General features: G+C 39.4%; 1 protein-coding gene across 2 annotated transcripts in view; it reads right to left on the bottom strand.

The window, feature by feature from the left end:
* Window positions 1–17,409, bottom strand: part of olfml2a (olfactomedin-like 2A) — a 32,148-nt gene extending 14,739 nt beyond the window's left edge. The window contains exon 1 of one of the 2 annotated variants that reach the window (XM_007229339.4): window positions 17,162–17,409. In XM_007229339.4, the coding sequence (XP_007229401.3) occupies window positions 17,162–17,236 (75 nt within the window). In that variant the 5' untranslated portion in view covers window positions 17,237–17,409. The remainder of the gene's footprint in view (window positions 1–17,161) is intronic. The other variant, XM_007229338.4, reaches the window with a different exon arrangement.
* Between the last annotated feature and the right edge of the window lie 1,260 nt (window positions 17,410–18,669).

Here is an 18,669-nt window from a genome sequence, read left to right as displayed (position 1 = left end):
CTAATTCTTCTTCTTTTCAGTTTTTTTCACCTTTTTATCTCTGCCCTTCTCTCACTCCCTCTCTCCATCTTTTTCTCTTCTGTCTCACTCTCTTGTCCTGTCTCTCTTTCTTGTTGTCATCTCTCTCTCAGCCAGCTCCTCGATTCTTATCAGCCTCAATATTTCTGTTTTGCTCCCCATCTCTCTTCTTTTTTTTGTCATCTTCTTTTACTCTCTTTTTTCTTTTCCCTTCTGTATTTTTCTTTTTCATTTGTCTCACTTTCATCCTATCATTTATTATTTTTTTCTTTTCCTCCACTCCTTTATGTCTCTCTCCCCTACTTTTATATACAGGTCTCTCTCTTTTCTTTGTTTCTTCTTCTCCTCTTGCCTGTTTACTTCTTTTTTGTCTCTTTCTATACTTTCATCTTCTCTCCCCTTCTATCTCCATCTCTCTCCTCTCCCTTTTAATTATTTTTTTCACCTTCTCCTTCTCTCACTCCCTTTTCCATCTTCTCTTCTGTCTCACTCTCTCTTCCCTGCTGTTCTCTCTCTCTCTCAGCTCTTCTCTCTATTTATTTCAGTCTCAATATTTCTGTTTTGCTCTCCATCTCTCCCTTCCCTTTATTTCTATCCTCTTCTTTCTTTACCTCTCTTTCTGTCACTCTCTCTTTCTCTGTCTCCCTTTCTTCTCTCTTACTCTTATCCTACCTTCTTTCCCCTGCCCTCCTTATGTCTCACTCCCCTCTTTCTATCAACATATCTCATTCTGTCTAAAGTCTCTCCTTCTCCCCATCCCTTTCTACTTCTTCTTCTTCTCTCTCTCTCTATACTTTTCTCCTCTCCCCTTTAATCTCCATCTCTCTCTCCCCATCTTATCACTATTTTCTCACCTTCTTTACTTTTCCATTCTCTCACTCACTGTCTCTATATTTCTGTATCTCTCTATACTTTCCTCTCATCTCCCCTTTAATCTACATTTCTCTCTATATATCTTTTCACTCTTTTTCACCTTATTTTACTCTTCAATTCTCTCACTCATCCTCTATCCCTGTCTCTCTCTATAATTTCCTCTCCTCTCCCCTTCAATCTCTACCTCTCTTCCCATTTTTTTCACTCTTTTTTACCCACTTTTACTCTTCTATTCTCACACTCACTCTCTCTCTATCTCTGTCTCTCTCTATACTTTCCTCTCCTCTCCTCTCCCCTTCAATCTCCATCTCTCTCTCCCAATCTTTTCATTCTTTTTTTACCCTCTTTTACTCTTCTATTCTCTCACTCTCTCTCTCTCTCTATCCCTATGTCTCTCTCTATAGTTTCCTCTTCTCACCCCTACTACCTCCATCTTTTTTATCTCTCCTTTCATTCTTTTTTCACCTTCTTTTTCTCTTCAATTCTCTCACTCATTCTCTATCCCTATGTCTCTCTCTATACTTTCCTCTCCTCTCCCCTTCAATCTCTACCTCTCTCTCCCCATCTTTTCACTCTTTTTTCACCTTCCTTTACTCTTCCATTCTCTCACTTTCTCTCTCTCACTCTCTCTCTCTCCATCTGGTAGGCATTATAACCTCCTTGACGGGTAGTTCAGCGTTTACTGCTGCTTTGAAGCGAGCGCTCAGAGCCCTGCAGGAACTAAACGCATCCATAACTCCAGTGAGGCGTTGGGACCTGAGTGGATTTTCACTTTCTCTTGTAAAGATCAGATTATCTCAACACGTCCTTCAATAACGTCTCCCACACTTCTCCACTTCCAGCAACTCACGTGAGGCCAGGAACAATCGTGTATGATCCCTAATAGGCATGATTGGGAGAATTGTTCAGTACATTAAGTACATGAATGCCAGGTGCTGGTGAAGAGAAAGCTGCCCGTGTTCAGAACAGCGTCCGACAGGATGAGAGCCATATGAGCTTCAAAGCAGAGCGGCTCTTTGGCGCATCGTTACCACGTGACCCACTGACACCCACGGTAGCTTTAAAATAAGCAGCACTCAGAGAGGCTATAAAAGTTTATGCGGTGTGGAGACCCTCAGGGCCGGACGGGCTGCTGTTTTTCTTTAGGTTCACGCTGTTACGAGGGTGGCTGGAAATGACATGACGTCTACTGATCAGTCTGAAATTGAACATACAGCTGTTTCACTCACAACACTTATGTCTGTTAAAGTAAACTCGGTAAGACACTAAAACACCATACCCTTACATGCCATTTACAATGGGACAGGAACTATTGTGTCCCAGGATTTTTCCCCTGTCCCATTGATGCTAAGAACACTGCACTGATCTGGCTGATAGGTGTGTGAGGTGTTGAATGTGGATATCATAACCACACATTGCTCTGTCTACTGTGGGTGGTATTGTGTTCTTTGGTGAATTCCTATTATACACAAGGCACATGAAGAATCATTGCACCCATTATTTGGCCTCACTTAAACCCACATCATTTTTTGCTGCCTTTCCATATGGATGCCATCTTCCTTTTGCTAGTTTCCTATGGCATTCTATGGCTTTCAGCTCCACAAAGCATCTGTACAATTGTACGGTTTTGCCAATCCAGCTCATCCCAAACCCAAACGTAATGGACAAAGCTCCATCCTTCTAGGGAAGACTGTTCCATTGTACCACAGGGCAACACCTAAGGGCTTCATACCCCCAAATGGCTCAGATTTATGCCCATGCTGTTCCAGCTTGTCCCATTTCTATTGGTCAGTGCATTTCTGTGGAAATTATAGTGTGTACTAAAAGAATACAGAGGCAATAGGGGCAATTAGAAAGGTCACCTGGATGCATTTGGACAATGTGAAGAGGTAAATGAATATTACACATAATACACTTTTGATGCACTGAAAAACTATGTTTGCTTCCATAAAAACAGATCTAAGTGTGATAACCATTCAAATTGGTAAGAAACCAAAACATCAATGTATTTAAGGGTGTTTTAACACCTACTTTGGTTGGTCCGATGTTTTGGTCTTTTCAAAACAGCAGATATGAAAGTTACCTCTAACCATGGTCTGACCAAATGATGAAAATTTGGGTCTGGATCAACTGAACCATGTTCTGGTTTGTCTGCATTTTGAAAATACTGTGGTTTAGACTTTTAGACCGGTTACAGAAAGTTAAATCAAGCTATCTTGACCCACTAAACAATAGAAAAAGAAAAGAACACAACAAAATCTGACCCCTCTTAATGTGTCACAATACATTTTGCTGTTGATTTCTGTATCTGCTGTAGCTGTAGATTAGCTCTTACTTATAAACTGAAATCAAAGGCAAACAAGCAAAATTTTCTACAAACCTTTAAAAGCAAAGAACAGAACTGACAGCACTCTACAAATAACTTAATGTTTAAGTTGGGTGAGATGCAGCCCACATATCACAGCTTTCAGGAGGCAAAAAATCGCCTTCTATGGCATCGCTCAAAGAACACTTTATAGGACCTTTATCTTAAAGAGTGAAAGAGAAGCTGTACACATTAGTATACTAGTATACTGTGTCCAACACTTGGGGCACTTTGATGCATTAGACAATAATGCATCAAAGCAACTCTAGTTAGAAACCATGTGTGAAAAATCCACTTTTTGAGGCCTGTAAAAGTGTATTTTGATACGGCTGCAGAGAAACATGTCAATGACCCCAGGACCCATACCACCTCGTTCCCCGTGCTCTGCTGATCTGGACTCCAACGCATGGCCCCATGCCCTCAGGTCGTCAGTGCAGTAAGGCTTTAGGCTGTCAACTTTCTCCCTCGAGATTTAGAGGTCTATGAACAGTCCCAGGCCGGGGAGCATGTGGAAGTGGTTACAGCCAGTGAAAAAATTCTGCATTTTAGAGATTCTTCACTGTAAGATCGAGACATCCGTTTTGTCTGATCTTTTGAGTGCCACGTTGTACTGCATGTGTGTGTTGGCAGTTTTGTAAAGTATATTATGTAATTCACAGTACGCGTGAAAGGATTAAAAAAAAAAAAAAAAACTAAATTGGCCCCTAACTAGAAACAATTTACGCATGAGAATTTCAGTCACACTTGATACTACAGTCCTACAGATATTTGACTGTTACACTGAAAAAAAAATGAGTCTAAAGCCGTTTAAGTAGAAATTCACCTAAATTAACAAGCAGCCCAAAAATATGTATTTAACACTTTTAAACACAAGTTTATTATTCCAGCAGACAAACCAACAAAGCACTATACATTTACCTCAGCAGTGCTATTTTAACTCATGGACATACTTTAGCAGTGCTGTTACAGTCATACATGGTCCTTATTAGTGATATAGTGTTATTTTAATGATGTATATACCTCAGCAGTGCTTCTCAAATCATATGGAAAGAAAATGAATGATATGTACACAGAGAAATGCAGCCAGTCTTGGCCTTGTACAGCTCATATATTTCTTCTGAAAAAGAGACAGTTTATAAAAAGCCAGATAACTAATACCAAGTGTGATATGTGAGACTGAATGCTTTATTTTATTTGATTGTATTTTATTCATGTGAGTAGGGCATAAAAATGTCTTAAACCTGCAGTTTCTGAGCTCTCCCTAATTGCTCTATATGCAGCAGTGCTCTAAGCACTGAAATAGGACTTTACACATTTTTTTAAGTTAAATATTTAAAAAGTCAAATATTCTGTGCATCTCTACTTTTAAGGCAAATAGATAAATGCTATCTATTTGATACTCTAGGGAGTAAAAGATGAACTAATTTCCAAAAGCCACAAAGTCAAAGATTAAATAATCTCCTCAACATTCTGAGCAAGTTTCAGAAGGAGCAGTTAAAAGAAATAATGGAGATCAAGTTGAGCTCTGAAACACCAAGAAAATGTTCTGCAAGAACTGCTTAAAGGATCCAAAGAACAGCAAATCATAACTCAGTTTTGACTGCAAAAGAACATCAGAAAGATTTAGCACACTCTAGGGTCGGGGTGCACCGTTTTACTCTGCAGCAACACCTGTACAAATATGACCTCAATAAAAAGAGCCATGGAGGAAACTTTCCTATGTCCTCACCACCAAAATGTAGTGACATCTTGTGTCATTTAAACAAGCTTTATGCTTTTGGTAAACAAGTCCTGTGTGCCACAAAAAAGTTAAGAGATGTATAGAGAAAAGATGGCGCAGAACTGCATGAGAGGGACCAGCTGTTGAGTTGCTGGTGAGTTGAACATTCCAACTGTAAACTGACAGTGATTTTCTGTTATCTTATATCAATCAGTCATAACATTAAAAACATTATTTCTAATTTTGATTTTATTTTCTTCCCAATTTACACGGCCAATTACCCAACCCACTCATTAGGACCCACCCCACTCATTCCCCTATCACTAGTGATGCCCCAACACCAGGAGGGTAACAACTAGCACATGCCTCCTTCGACAAAGTCAGTCACCGCCTTTTTTCCAACTGCTGCTGATGCAGCATTACTGAGTAATATCACAGCACACTCTGAGGAAAGCGCAGCGACTAGGTTCTAATACATCAGCTCACAGATGCCTCATGCTGAGCGACATCACCCATTTGGAGTGATGAGAGGAGAGAGCGCCATCTACCCACCCAGAGAGAGCAAGGCCAATTGTGCTCTCTCAGGGCTCTGGTAGCTGATGGCAAGCTACATGAACAGGATTCGAACCCCGATCTCCTGATTTTAGTGGCAGCGCTTAGCCGGCTGTCTCAGATTCTTATACTTGCTGATTTTTCCTGACTCACTTGCTAATATATATCTGCTTATGACAGTTGTTGCTGGAACCAGATCATCAATGATTTTTACTTTAGCTGTCAGCAGTGTTAATGTTATGGCTGGTGTGAGATCACAGGAAATCACTGTAGTTTTACCGAAAGGATGTTTAACTCACCAGTTCTTTCCATGCAATTCTGCTCCCTCTTCTCCACACTGTCTTGCCTTCCCGACATTAACAGCCCAAAGATATATGTTTTTAGGACTGCGAATACTGCGTGCCAGCGCTAACAACAGCACTGCTTCACACAGAAACGTATTAATTAGCTTTTAGCGCACAGTGGAGAAAAGATCTAATCGCCTTGCTGAGAGGTCAGAGACGTCTGCTCCCAGTTGTTGATACCAGAAAAATCTCTCATTAAAACAGATTAGACCCAATTCCACGGCCAGAGTTAATCATACTCCACCATGACAACCTCACACTGTGGTTGGAAGGCCGCCGGAAGAGGAAGAGTTTAATCCAGCCTTGCAGTTCTTTTGTGCATGAGCAGCGTGTGAGCACAATTTCTCCAGGGCGAGCAAACCCACTTTCTCGCTTTTCGTGCTGCACAAAAAGGCCACTCTTCTTCACGAGCTAATTAGGTGAAAAGTGCCCTAACACACACTAACTCACTCACGCAGACATTATGGCCTGGTAAGTTCTGACAATAGCACCGCTTGTTAACGTGAATGAATGAGTCAGTGTTATGATCATTTTGGTCAAATGCATGAATTGGCTGCTGTTTTGGTCTTGGACTGCTCTTTCAGAACTAAACAAAACTACTCTGTGTGCTCAGAGGGAGGAGGAAGATCTCAGAGATTACGATTATTGGTTTTAACATGAAGAACGTGTTGTTTATAAGTGCATCAGACAACATTTGCATTGGAATACACAGCTGAACTGGATGAAATGTGTTGTGAAGATTGTGAAGTAATACACTGTATTTAGGTCTGTTTTGGCCGTTACACTGTTTCTTAATGAATTTGACCTCAAACTGCCAACAAACTAGCAACACATCTTAATGGTTTTTCCATCACTAATACAAAAATGGTCTTCGTCATTGTTATTATTGCATCTTTATTACCATTGCAACAAATAATATTGTATTGTAAAGCAATAGTCTGGCCAAACCTTATCCACTAAAGGCCAGTGTGGCTGCAGTTTTTTTTATTTCAGCCATGCAGAAGCACGTGATCAGTTGTTTGATGCCTGAACAACTGATTAAACAAGTGGATTCAGCTGTATTGCTGATTGTTTAGAAAGAAAACCGGCAGCCACAGCGGCCCTTTGTAGATAAAGTGACACTCCTGATCACCCCATAACATCCCTCCCTCCCAAGATGGGAGATTTTTACAAAATCCAAACATTTAAATCAATTAAACAGGACCTCAATGAAGCCACATAACAAAATACAAAACGTTGTTTTTGAATCTGTTCTCTCACCTGTCTGTCACTAACTGTACCAATATACTGTCTTCCTGACCACCCAGGGGACATCACACATGTTGTAATAAAAGTGTTAACTTTCCAGAATAAACTGACATGTGCTGTCAGGATAAGATGTTGCCCAAAATCCTTTGCACTGGAGCACTTGATGTTTAGCTTCAGTGAAAGATAAATGCCTGTCCATTGCGGTTCTTTAGTTTATACATAGCCTGTCCCATATATTTAAAAACAGAATTGTTTATGGAGTCATAATAATGAGACATTTCTTAATGTATGGTATTATGGCAGTTTGCCCTAATGATGACTAACAATTACACAAACACTGTATTAATAATACTTAATATCCTATATGTACAATCATAATATATACGATAATAAATACGGTAATGTTATGGCTGGTGTAAGATCAAAGGAAATCACTTTGGTTTTACCACTGCAATGTTAGAATTACCTGTTCTTTTCATGCAGTTCTGCTCCCTCTTCTAAAAACAGAATTGTTTATGGAGTCATAATAATGAGGCATTTTTTTATGTTTGGTATGTTTGCCCTCATGATGACTTACTATTACACAAACACTGTATTAGTATTTCATGATTATGTCATGTTAACATATGACTTAATATCTTATATTTACAACATAATATATACAATAATTTGAAAGTGTGAATTTGTATTGTAATCTTATCATTATTGCATAGAATCTAATATATATGACTTAATACCTCATTAGAAAGAATTAACATCTTATGATTACAAACTAGTATCTGCTACATCACAGAGTACTCATTAGTATATAATAGAAAATTAAAATCTGAATGCCTTTTTCATCATTACTTCATGTATAAAAGCCAAATAAATAAATAAATAAATAAATAAATAAATAAGCCAGACCGAAACCACCTCTTTTGATCTGACCAAGTTTTGGGTCCTTTGTTCTGGACTGCGGTTCTCAGCACCTTTCACAGCTGTTATTTTGGTTCAGACCAAACAAGGTGCACCAAAAGTTTAAGTTCTTTAATAATAAGTTCTTTAAGTTCTTTAATTGTTTTTATAGCACCAAAAATGGTTCCAGAGCAGACCAGACCAGATCTATTTGTTTATGACTATATAGTCCCCATCAATGTAATTATCTGATCTCTATTTTAAATAGTAATACTGAACTCATAGGCACAGGTTGAAACCAGTCCTGAAGAATGTTCCTCTGCTGGATACAAACGAGCAGTTCATACTCAACCTGCAAATTTGGACTGTTGATATCAGAGCAATGTGCTTTGGCTTCCAAGTTGTACTTATTTCAGCATCAGGAGGGGAAGATAAGTAGGAACCAAAACATGCTAAATATGATAAGCCACTGCTTCTGCGGCTGCATGAATGAGAAGCAGCGGTTAGAAATAATTGCCAATAAGTGAGACACCACTTGAATGACTTTTCTCTGGCCGGGGGAATAGCCAGACCGGATCTAGGGCTGTGATCAAACACCGTCCGAATAAATGAGGAGGATCTGATTCTGTTATATTTGAACCATTCTTCATGTTGGCCCAGCTAAAATGTTTCTCAGCTGGGAATGGTGAAAGGACAGATGGACAGAAGGGAGCCATGACACACATAAACAAGCTCAGCAGGAATGTAGTGGTGTACCCCCAAAATCAACGAGTCTGTGCTAAGCTAGTTCAGGGGCAATTGACACTCCTGGCTTAATGGTGTGTGCATATGTTTGTGTGAGTGTGTGTTGGAGGGAACCAAATGTCTCCTGGATGATGAAATCATTGGGACAAATCATAATAATCATAATAAATTACACCAGTTGTATATTATATATGAAAAGTTATATGAAAGTATAGAATATATTATCTAGTGAAATTCCCCATTGTGGAAACTCCCACAAAGGCATACAAACGTGTTTGTGTGTGTGTGTGTATAACAGCCTTGAGTGTAGTTCTGTTATGCATTACAGACTGGCTGCTAGTCCGTGTGGACTGCTGTCGTTTCTGATATACACTGTTATCTCTTGTGACCCTGGCAAAGATGTACCTTAAGTTGTTTTGAGTCAGTGTCCTAGTCCTAGTCTACACACAGCATGTTTTAGCATGTTCCCACTCAAACTAATCCATTTTACATGAATGCAGTGCTTTTTATCAGACCAGGATGACCAAGCACTACTAGCATGACCACCAAAACCACTTTGGTCGACCAGCGTGGCTGAACAGAATGACCAAGGTTGTTGACCAGCATGACATGAAGCACAAAGCTTATTGACCAGCAGGACCAATCATCAACAATCTGGTTAACCAGCACGGCCAAGCTGGTTGACCAACATGCCCTTATGATTTGCCTGATCGACCAGATTTTCCACCAACTTGACCATTAAGACCAGCTTAGACCATCTAAAACCAGCTACTAACACAAGTTATATATCTGCATTCTGTAGAAATGAACTCATATTTGTAGTGCTGTATTCCAAAAGTTCCTCAGCATTCTGCTTAACAAGGTCAAATAAGGTCATCAGGTCAAATATTATAATGAAACACAGGTCCTAAAGATGGGGACCAATTATTATAGATAACAAGTTTATGTCAGGGCCAGGCAAGGATGATACAAGTGCAATAATATGAAGAGGTTTTAATAGAAGAGAAATAAGATACTATAATAGAAGGAAAAAACAATTAAATGCTTGGCAGTGAGTGAGGTAAGTGCAGGGGTACATCTAGTAAGGTGGACAGGTAAAATCAATACTCAGGGTTTGTGGTCTGGGAGCTGTCATGAAATGAGTCATGAGAGGAGGTGAATGAGTGGTGCCAGTGTATATGTGCATTCTGGACAATTGAGTCCAGAGCTGGGAGATCACCAGCAGACACAGGTGCAGGAGGAATAGAATCGCCATTGATGTCAGGTGTGAAAGTTTAGCATTACATATTAAACGTAAGAAGCATATACTCCAATGTGGATTCTGACATTTACATGACACTGTATTTTCTACAAACATAGACAACAATACTTCAACAACATATTTTCATAATATGGTGGCATGATTTAGCACTGCAGCTTCTGTAGTGTAAGTTTTTATAGGAAAGTCCTTACAAACAGTTTATCTTTACTCCATGAAGATCCGTTCTATGGGCAATACTTTTCCACAGAGGCTAGACAAGCTGTGTGTGCAGTTGCATATGTCTATTAAAATAGCTGAATGCATTCATTAGTGGGACATAAGAGAGTATGTTAGTCTTGTAGCTGAAACTAAAGAAGCTAAACATGTCCTGGCTGAACAACTGCTGCGCAAACACAAATTTTCCCTGAACCGTTGCTTAAAATGTTACATTTGAAAGGAACAGGTTGTGCCCTGACCATCTGCAAGCAGTCTTAATCTCGCAGTGAGACACAAACATCTACGACCGTCAGCTCCTGTGGCAGCCCACAGGCTAAAATAGCTGCTGGACATTAGCCGTTAGCCAGCAGAGGTTAGCCGTGGTGCTAACGTAGAGCCAGCGTCCATTTGCCACAAAAGTGACACAGGTCCAGCAGATTTAGAGCAGAAGAGTGCCCAGGATCACAGGATGTCTCCCACACACAAACGCACACACGATAATCAGTGTTTCTGCTGGGGTTTGCTAAGCTGGGGCAGCATTCTGAGGTTCAGTGGTGATGTTTTCTTAGAACAAATAAATGAGAGCCCTTAGAGGCCTGGACGAGCTCCACGGTCACTGCAATAACCGCTCACAGAGGCTCAAACACAACCCAGATGTTAGTCCTTCAGTAGCTGATTTCATTCTGTGAGGTGTGTGTGTGTGTGTGTGTGTGTGTGTGTTATGCCGTATGCTATGTTGTAAATACACAGTGGGAAAGCAGGAGGGAAAGGAAATGTGCATTTTAAATCCTGCGCTAGGTGATACTCCTCTGTCTCTCTGTTTAAACTGGTCAATCCATCTTCTTCCCCTCTATCTCTCCCTCTTTCTCTCCCAGTACAGGTCAGTGAACTTTACTGGTGTGACCATATTTAGTTACACTATCACTACTGGAGAGCTTTAGGAGGAATGAGGGGGATGAGATGAGGTCACACTGAGGAGCTACTGTCTTTTAAACTGTTTCTGACCTTTTTTTATTCACCTTTTTACTCACTCACTCTCCCTCTTTCTCATTCTCTCTTCCTTAATTGCTTTCTGCTTCTTTACCTTTTACTTGACTCATCTCATTGTCCTCACATTCTCTATAGCTGTCTTGCTTTCTCTCTCGCTCACTTTCCTTGTCTCTCCCTGCTCTCTTCCTTTCTCTTTATTTTCTTTTTTCTTCTCTCTCGTTTTTGTCCATCTTCCACTTTATATGTCTCTCTTCTCATTTTTTCACTTCTGTCTGTCTCTGTCAAACTCCTCTCCCTGTTTCTTAACCCCTCTCTCTCCCTTTCTGTTTATGTTCTTTCTCTTTATCTCTCTCTTTTTTAACTCCTCGATAGCCAGAGTAAAGACTCTGTCCCCTCTCCTCTATCTTTTCTAACTTTATCTTTTCTCTGTCACTCTTTCTCTGTTTCTCTATTATTTCTTCTTACTTTATTCTATTCACCCATTCCCTTTTTCTCGCTCCCTTAACTTTTCTTTTACCTCTTATTGATGTCTTTCGTCCACATCTCTTAATCCCCCTCATTCTCTTTCTCTTCTCTCCCTCAGTTTCTTAAATATTCTGTCTTTCCTTTCTTTTCCCCTTCATCTGGTCCTAAAACTATGTGTTTCTCATCTTCCTTTTTTTCTTTCTCTCTTTCTCTTTCTGTTAGCCTAAATTTCTCCTCTCTCACTGTCTTTTTTACTGACTTGTCTTTTTCTCTCTCTTCCACCTTTTTCTGTTTGTCCATTTTAGATCTCTTCCTCCATCTGTTGATTTTTCTCCTTTTCTCTCCTTTCTGTCTCTTACCCTCTCTTTTTTTCTTACTCTCTATTTTCTCTCATTACATTTTTTTCTTTCTCTTACATTGCTTCTTACCCATTACTGTTACACTTTCTCTCTCTCTCTCTCTCTCTCTCTCTCTCTCTCTCTCTCTCTCTGTCTCTCTCTCTCTCTGTCTCTCTCTCACTCTCTTTCTCTCCACTGTGTTTTTAGTCTCTCCTGAGAGCCGCCGGTTGTTTTCCGCTCTAACGTGAGTCAGGTGCATTCGTCTGTTCCCACATCCCTTCCTCTATCCCTCCCTCCCTCAATCGCCCCCCGCCCCCAATCACCTCTCCAGCCCTCAGTAACTCCTGTGCTGACGGACACTTTGCTCCGAGCGATCGGCTCTGCCAGTATAATACAGCTACGTTAGTGAATGATGGTTAGTGAGTGACGCTGAATTCTCTCATCTGTCTTTCTCTATCTGAGACTGCTTTCTTTGGAAACTCTGCAGTGCTGAATGTGGCAACTGATCATTTCCAAATAAACCGATTCTGTTGAAATCTGGGATGGAAGACCAAGTGTCTTGGAAGAGGAATCAGATAATTTGCCAAAACACACACACTGTCTGATTACCGCAGTGACGTTAGCCTGAGAAAGATATGTGTTAAAGAGCTGTTTTGGAAGAAACTAAATTATGCTATTTTTTTTTTTATAAAAGTAATTCACATACTAGGTTTGTTTACCTGTGCTAAAGTTTTAATGTTGCAATGTCACACCTATGGAAATATTTGCTTTTGCTCCCTCATTTAAGAGCACTGTAAATGTTTTTCTTAAAGTTGTGACATCACAACCATTGCATTTATGCATATTTATGATTCACCTGTTCTATTAAGGGCACTTTAGACCCTATTTTTAAATTTGTGATGTCACAACCATTACTACATTTACATATGGCCACCTGCTCATTCAAGACCACAGTAAGCACTTAATACACTTAACAATTAACAGCATTTAGCTACCCATGTTTAAGTGATAAGGAGTGTTGTTACTGCGTTCAGGTTGTAATGACTGGTTTAACTACATTTAGGTACAGTATCAAAAATAGCCTCTTTAATTCTAAGGGATAAAGACAGGTTTAAAATTTTTTCATGCATTTGTCAAAAGGAATGATCATACAAATGTTGCAAGCAGAGTGTGCTAATAAAACAAAATGCAGTAATAAGTTTACAAACAAGACAAAGAAAGCATGAAAAAGTCCCCAGTCTGTGTTCCCAGACTTTTGATGGGTGGTTTTGTTCTCCATACTATAACTATGGATTGCAATGAGGGTAAAGATCATTCAAACTTTTGCACACACACATAGACACATACACACACAATCGGTGTGTGTGAGAGGGCAGGGTGTGTGTTGGTGTGGGAGAGGCAGACGTGCTCCTAAGGGCCACAGCTGTGTAAGCAGAACTATATTGTTTTTAACCCCAGAGGAGCCGCTCTCCTCTAGTTACAGCCGGTGGGCTCCCAGCCCAAAACACACTCACACACACCCCCAATCAAAGCGAGGATCATGGTAAATGTCATGCTTTTCTGCACCGGCTGCTGTGCTGAGCTTGTTCTAGGACTTCATTGAGAGACGGCTGTCTCTGGTGGGATCAGAGACCCTGGCTCCACGCCGGCTGCAGACAGGAGACTGTTTAATACAGAACCGCCTGAAATCAGATAAACATGAGATGAAACACTATAATATAGAGTTTCCTCTGGGGAACGGATGTGCATGTGACCTTGTACCGTGCAGTGTCCCACTTTTGTACCCTCACCCCCCCTTGATCTCTCTTTACACCCCCCTAACCTTCAAAATTAACATGAGCCTGCAGAGGAAATTGTGAAGATTGTTCTAGATTTAATGGTCACCACTATAGGAACTTTGCCATTAGCTGACTAAATATGCATCAGTAACCTACACCTCTATTAATGGACACCCATTTCCATTGGTACACCACTCAGTTCTGATTGGACATCAACAATGTTGTGTACTACAACTTTATAGTGTTACCCCCATATATTGAAAGCCAACCTTAGGCTTAAAATTAGCCAATATGCATCAACAATTAGACAAGCGACAAGCTGCAGAAAACACATCCACGGTCAGTGCACAAGGTCCCACACACTTATTCTCGCAGGTGAGGTTATTTAGCTTCCAGTTCCAGTTTTTATATGTTATTTTTGAGTGAATGCCAAAATGTCTTAATTATAGATGCACACCTATCTATCTGTATATGGCTGTTTTCATCTTTCTGTCTGTCAGTCTGTCTGTCTAATCAACCTAGACTTAAATGTGCAAGTGTGTATCTCCATTCCCTGAGGCCTGATGCTATAAGGCCAATGTAATTCAAAGAAACAAAATGCCCATTTATTGGCAAGCAGACTGTGTCTAAGTACAGAAATCTGCACTTCCAGTCTCTCTAATGGATTAAAGCTTAGAAACGTGAGGAGTGAAGGGGTATTCTTACTGAAAGACAAGTACCAGACCTGTCCTCTGCCTGTGTGAACAAAATGTGTGAGAAAGCTCATTTTAAGAGGGCCATCTGATCCTTCTGAGATATTTCCTCTTTGCAATTAGACCACACAAGTCCATATCTGTTTATTATCTTATTGTATGTCTATGGCCACTCTTAATTAACTGCTTAATTAACCCCTTACACAGTGAAATGCTGATTTCTACATTCTTTCTGAAGTTTCTCAGAAGAGAGCTCTTTGGATCTGGCAATGGTGATCTACTCACTTTGAGAACAATCAAGAGCAAACCAAACTAATGCCTGAGGTTTAAATAAAACAATCCTCTCTAAACATGTTGGAATCATTTGCAGCTAATGTAATATTACACATTTTAAGGACTAATACATGTAGGGGTGTCATTTTTTTCTCACAAGGCTACTGTATCTATTATCTATTAGTTACATTTTACAATTTATTTTTGAAAGATTTAATCAGTTTAATGTGTTACATTATATACTCTCCATCTCTCAGTATTGGACACCCCTTCTAGTAGATGCATTTAGCTACTCTAAGTTGTGCATATGTGCAAATTCACACACAAACAGCTTGTCTAGTCCCTATCAAGAAATATTGTAAACACAATACAATTCTCCCTTGAACAGATAAATATGAACCTGTTGGCACTATGCATAAAGCCAGACATGTGGACCAGGAGAACTGTGCTCTATGGAATGATAAAGCTCCATCCAATACCTCTTGAAAAGGTTGGGGAGTTGATGGGGAGATGAGGTGTGGTGGTGATCATCCAACATGCTGGCGCTCTTGTGGCTGAATGCAATCAAATTCTTACAGCAGTGCTCCTAAATGTAATTTGAAAACTTCCCTTGACAATAGAGACAGTCACTCCAACCAAAGCAGACTAAAAAAAAATTGATAATAACCAAACTGTGACGGCTGGGCAGCAGAGTAAGAACATCTCCAAAACTCCAAGCAGGTCTGGAATTAAATTTGTGTGGAGATGTCAGCATGTAAGCCTAAGGGTCCGTACTATAGCTTAAAAATTTGTTTCAGGCAGGTTACTGAGTAATGAGTCTAAAAATTAATCACTGACTGTTAAACTTACGGTCTGACGGGTTATGCCCCTCAGCGGGGGCTCATTAAAACAGGTGTACTTTGTCAACGAGAACGAAAAAAGCATTGATTTAGTGCCTCCACTATATATCAACAGCATGAAAATCCTAATCGACCCTTTCGGAATTCAGTAATGATAAACAACGACAGACAGTTTAACATTTCCCAGTCCCGTGTGAGACTGTTTCAAAATCCCAAATCTCAAATTCTTCACAGTTCACACACACTCCCACAGTGTTCTTTCCAAAAAAGAAAATAAAAGAAAAATAAAACACACACTTACACACTCACACCATTGCAGCCATAACTCACTCTCTGAGCGAACAACACACAATCTACACTTGATGCCCCGGTTGAGCACAACACTGGTTGGAGTGCCATTTTCTCATATTTACAAATTAACTCTTTCAAGCCTAAAGGCCTGTTTGTTGACACGTGCTTTAAACAAACTGCATATAAGTTTCATAACAGATTCTAAAAAAATACTAGGTATTGAATAATAAATATGTACAATTTCCATGTAGCTAATTATTAGTAAATATTCAATATTTAGTAGATAATAATTAATGAATACTTATGGGATACCTGGCAGTTGCTGAATAGGTACTATTCACTTACTAATTAGTAGTTACTCAATAATTAGCAAAAACTGACTAATTAGTTCTTGGTAAATAATTAATTTTAGCTACTGAAAAATAAATACTTACTGAATAAGTAGTAGGTGCCAATTAAGAAAGTACTAAATATTTACTCCTTATTCTGTATCTATTACTTGATAAATAGTAGAGACTGACTAATGAGTACTTTCTCAACAATTCTTACTTACTGAAAAACAACTACATTACAAATAATGAATAGGTACTTAATAAGAAGGTACTGAACTTACATCATTTTATATAACTACTATTCAACAATTAGTATATAATGAGTGTTTATTAAATAAATTATTTTTTCTTTGCTAAGTAATTACTTACAACTGAATAACTGGCAGCTACTGAATAAAATGTACTGCATAATTATTACATGTTACATCATTGCTAAGAATTACTACTTATTGGATACTTAGTAGGTATCAAAAAAGAAGGTATTATTATTGCATAACTGCTACTCAATAATTACCTAATTGTTAGTGAATAATTACTAATAAATTATCAACTTGTATGTACTGAATAAAAGTACTGTATAATTATTACTTATTATTACTAAATTATTGAATTATTGAAAGTATTAAAAAAGTAAATGCTGCATAATTAATACTTAATGGAATTATTGGTATTTACTCAATAATTAGTAGGTACTAAATTAGAAGCTGCTAATTAATCAGTACTTACTGATTAGGTAAGTAGGTGTGGTCTTATACGTATGGTATTAAAGCCCAAAAGCAAGATTTCAGTGGATTAAATAAACTTGATGATGCACGTGCACAGTTGCAGTATTTAAATGCAATGCTGAGGATTGCATTTTAACATATTTTAGAGAAGCATATCACAAAACACACACACACACACACAGTGAGAAAACAGCAGTTAATGTGCTGCTGCATCTTCTTACCTTACTAATAGCGATGGCATGCTCGATGAGCGCGAGCGCGCACACGCACCTCATGATATTCCTGTATATCCACATTCTGCCCCCAGATGAGTGATTTTGTGCGTGTGTGAGCTGCAGTCTGCAGTCCGGCGACTCTCACGCTCACACTCTCACGCTGCCATGACAGAAGTGCGCCTATGTGCGCGCACTTGTGAGTGTGCGCGTGTGTACAGTGCGCGATCTGCACCCTGCGGGACCAACAACCCACGCCCATTTGATGTTTCTTCCACAGGACACGCCCACTGCACGATACCTTGCCTCCCCCTCAATACTGTCTTCTGAGGGACCACTTAAGACCTTAGCCTACAAGACACGCCCACCATACACTATTAGGTATGATGCTAATTCCGAGAGCATGCATCATGTGTTTACTTTCCAGTCAGAAAATCCACTGAGTACAAGTACCACTAACAACTACAAGACCACCAAATAACCCCCTCAGATAACATGGCAGTTCAAGTATTCGAGTTTGTGAAAGACGCTCCAGCTCCACTTTCATTTCAGATCTGAAAGCATCCACTAAACAGATGATGGGCTGAGTAGCTCCTAACACTGAGAAAAGCGAACTGCAAACTGCTAAAAATCTCAGAATAATATACAGAAAGGATCTACCATGAAAAAATGCCTGGCCAAAAAAAAAAATGTCGCCACCAAAAAAGGTCACACACTCTAATATTTCATTGGACCACCTTTAGTTTTGATTACAGCAAGCATTCACTGTAGCATTGTTTCGATAAGCTTGTGCAATGTCACAAGATTTATTTCAATCCAGTGTTGCATTTTTTTTTTTCTTGCAGCATTGATAGTAGAGTCTGGTCACTGTGCAAAGCCTTCTCCAGCACATCCCAAAGATTCTCAATGGGGTTAAGGTCGGGACTCTGTGGTGGCCAATCCATGAGTGAAAATGATGATCTCATGCTCCCTGAACCACCCTTTTACAATTCCAGCCTGATGAATCCTGGAATTGTCATCTTGAAATATGGCCATTCCATCAGGGAAGAAAAAATCCATTGATGGAATAACCTGGTTATACAGTATATTCAGGTAGTCAGCTGACCTCATTCTTTCAGCACATACTGTTGCTGAACCTAGACCTGACCAACTGCAACAACCCCAGATCATTTGTTTAGATAAATCCAGGTGGCAACTTTATCTTGGTCAGGCAGTGTATATATCCTTTGCTTAAACACGGGTAAATTAATGAAAAACTCTGGCAAAACATGAGAAGGTTCAAAGAATTACTAACCGTTTTAAAAATTGGATTGATTAAATCTAGATTTTGTGACACTTCATAAATGTAAACTGATAATATCATATTTGCAAAAAGAAAACAGTTTTTTACACATCAAGATCCGACCACATAAAAATGAATCTGAGGTTTCTGCAGGATCTGTACAAGACACAGCCAATATGCATTTTTAGATTCTGTGCTAATGTTTGCTCATTATGGGTGTACATTTCAGTCAAAA

This window comes from Astyanax mexicanus, chromosome 12 (assembly GCF_023375975.1).
Source record: "Astyanax mexicanus isolate ESR-SI-001 chromosome 12, AstMex3_surface, whole genome shotgun sequence".
NCBI lineage: Eukaryota > Metazoa > Chordata > Actinopteri > Characiformes > Acestrorhamphidae > Astyanax > Astyanax mexicanus.
This window is presented reverse-complemented; position numbering and strand designations above follow the sequence as displayed.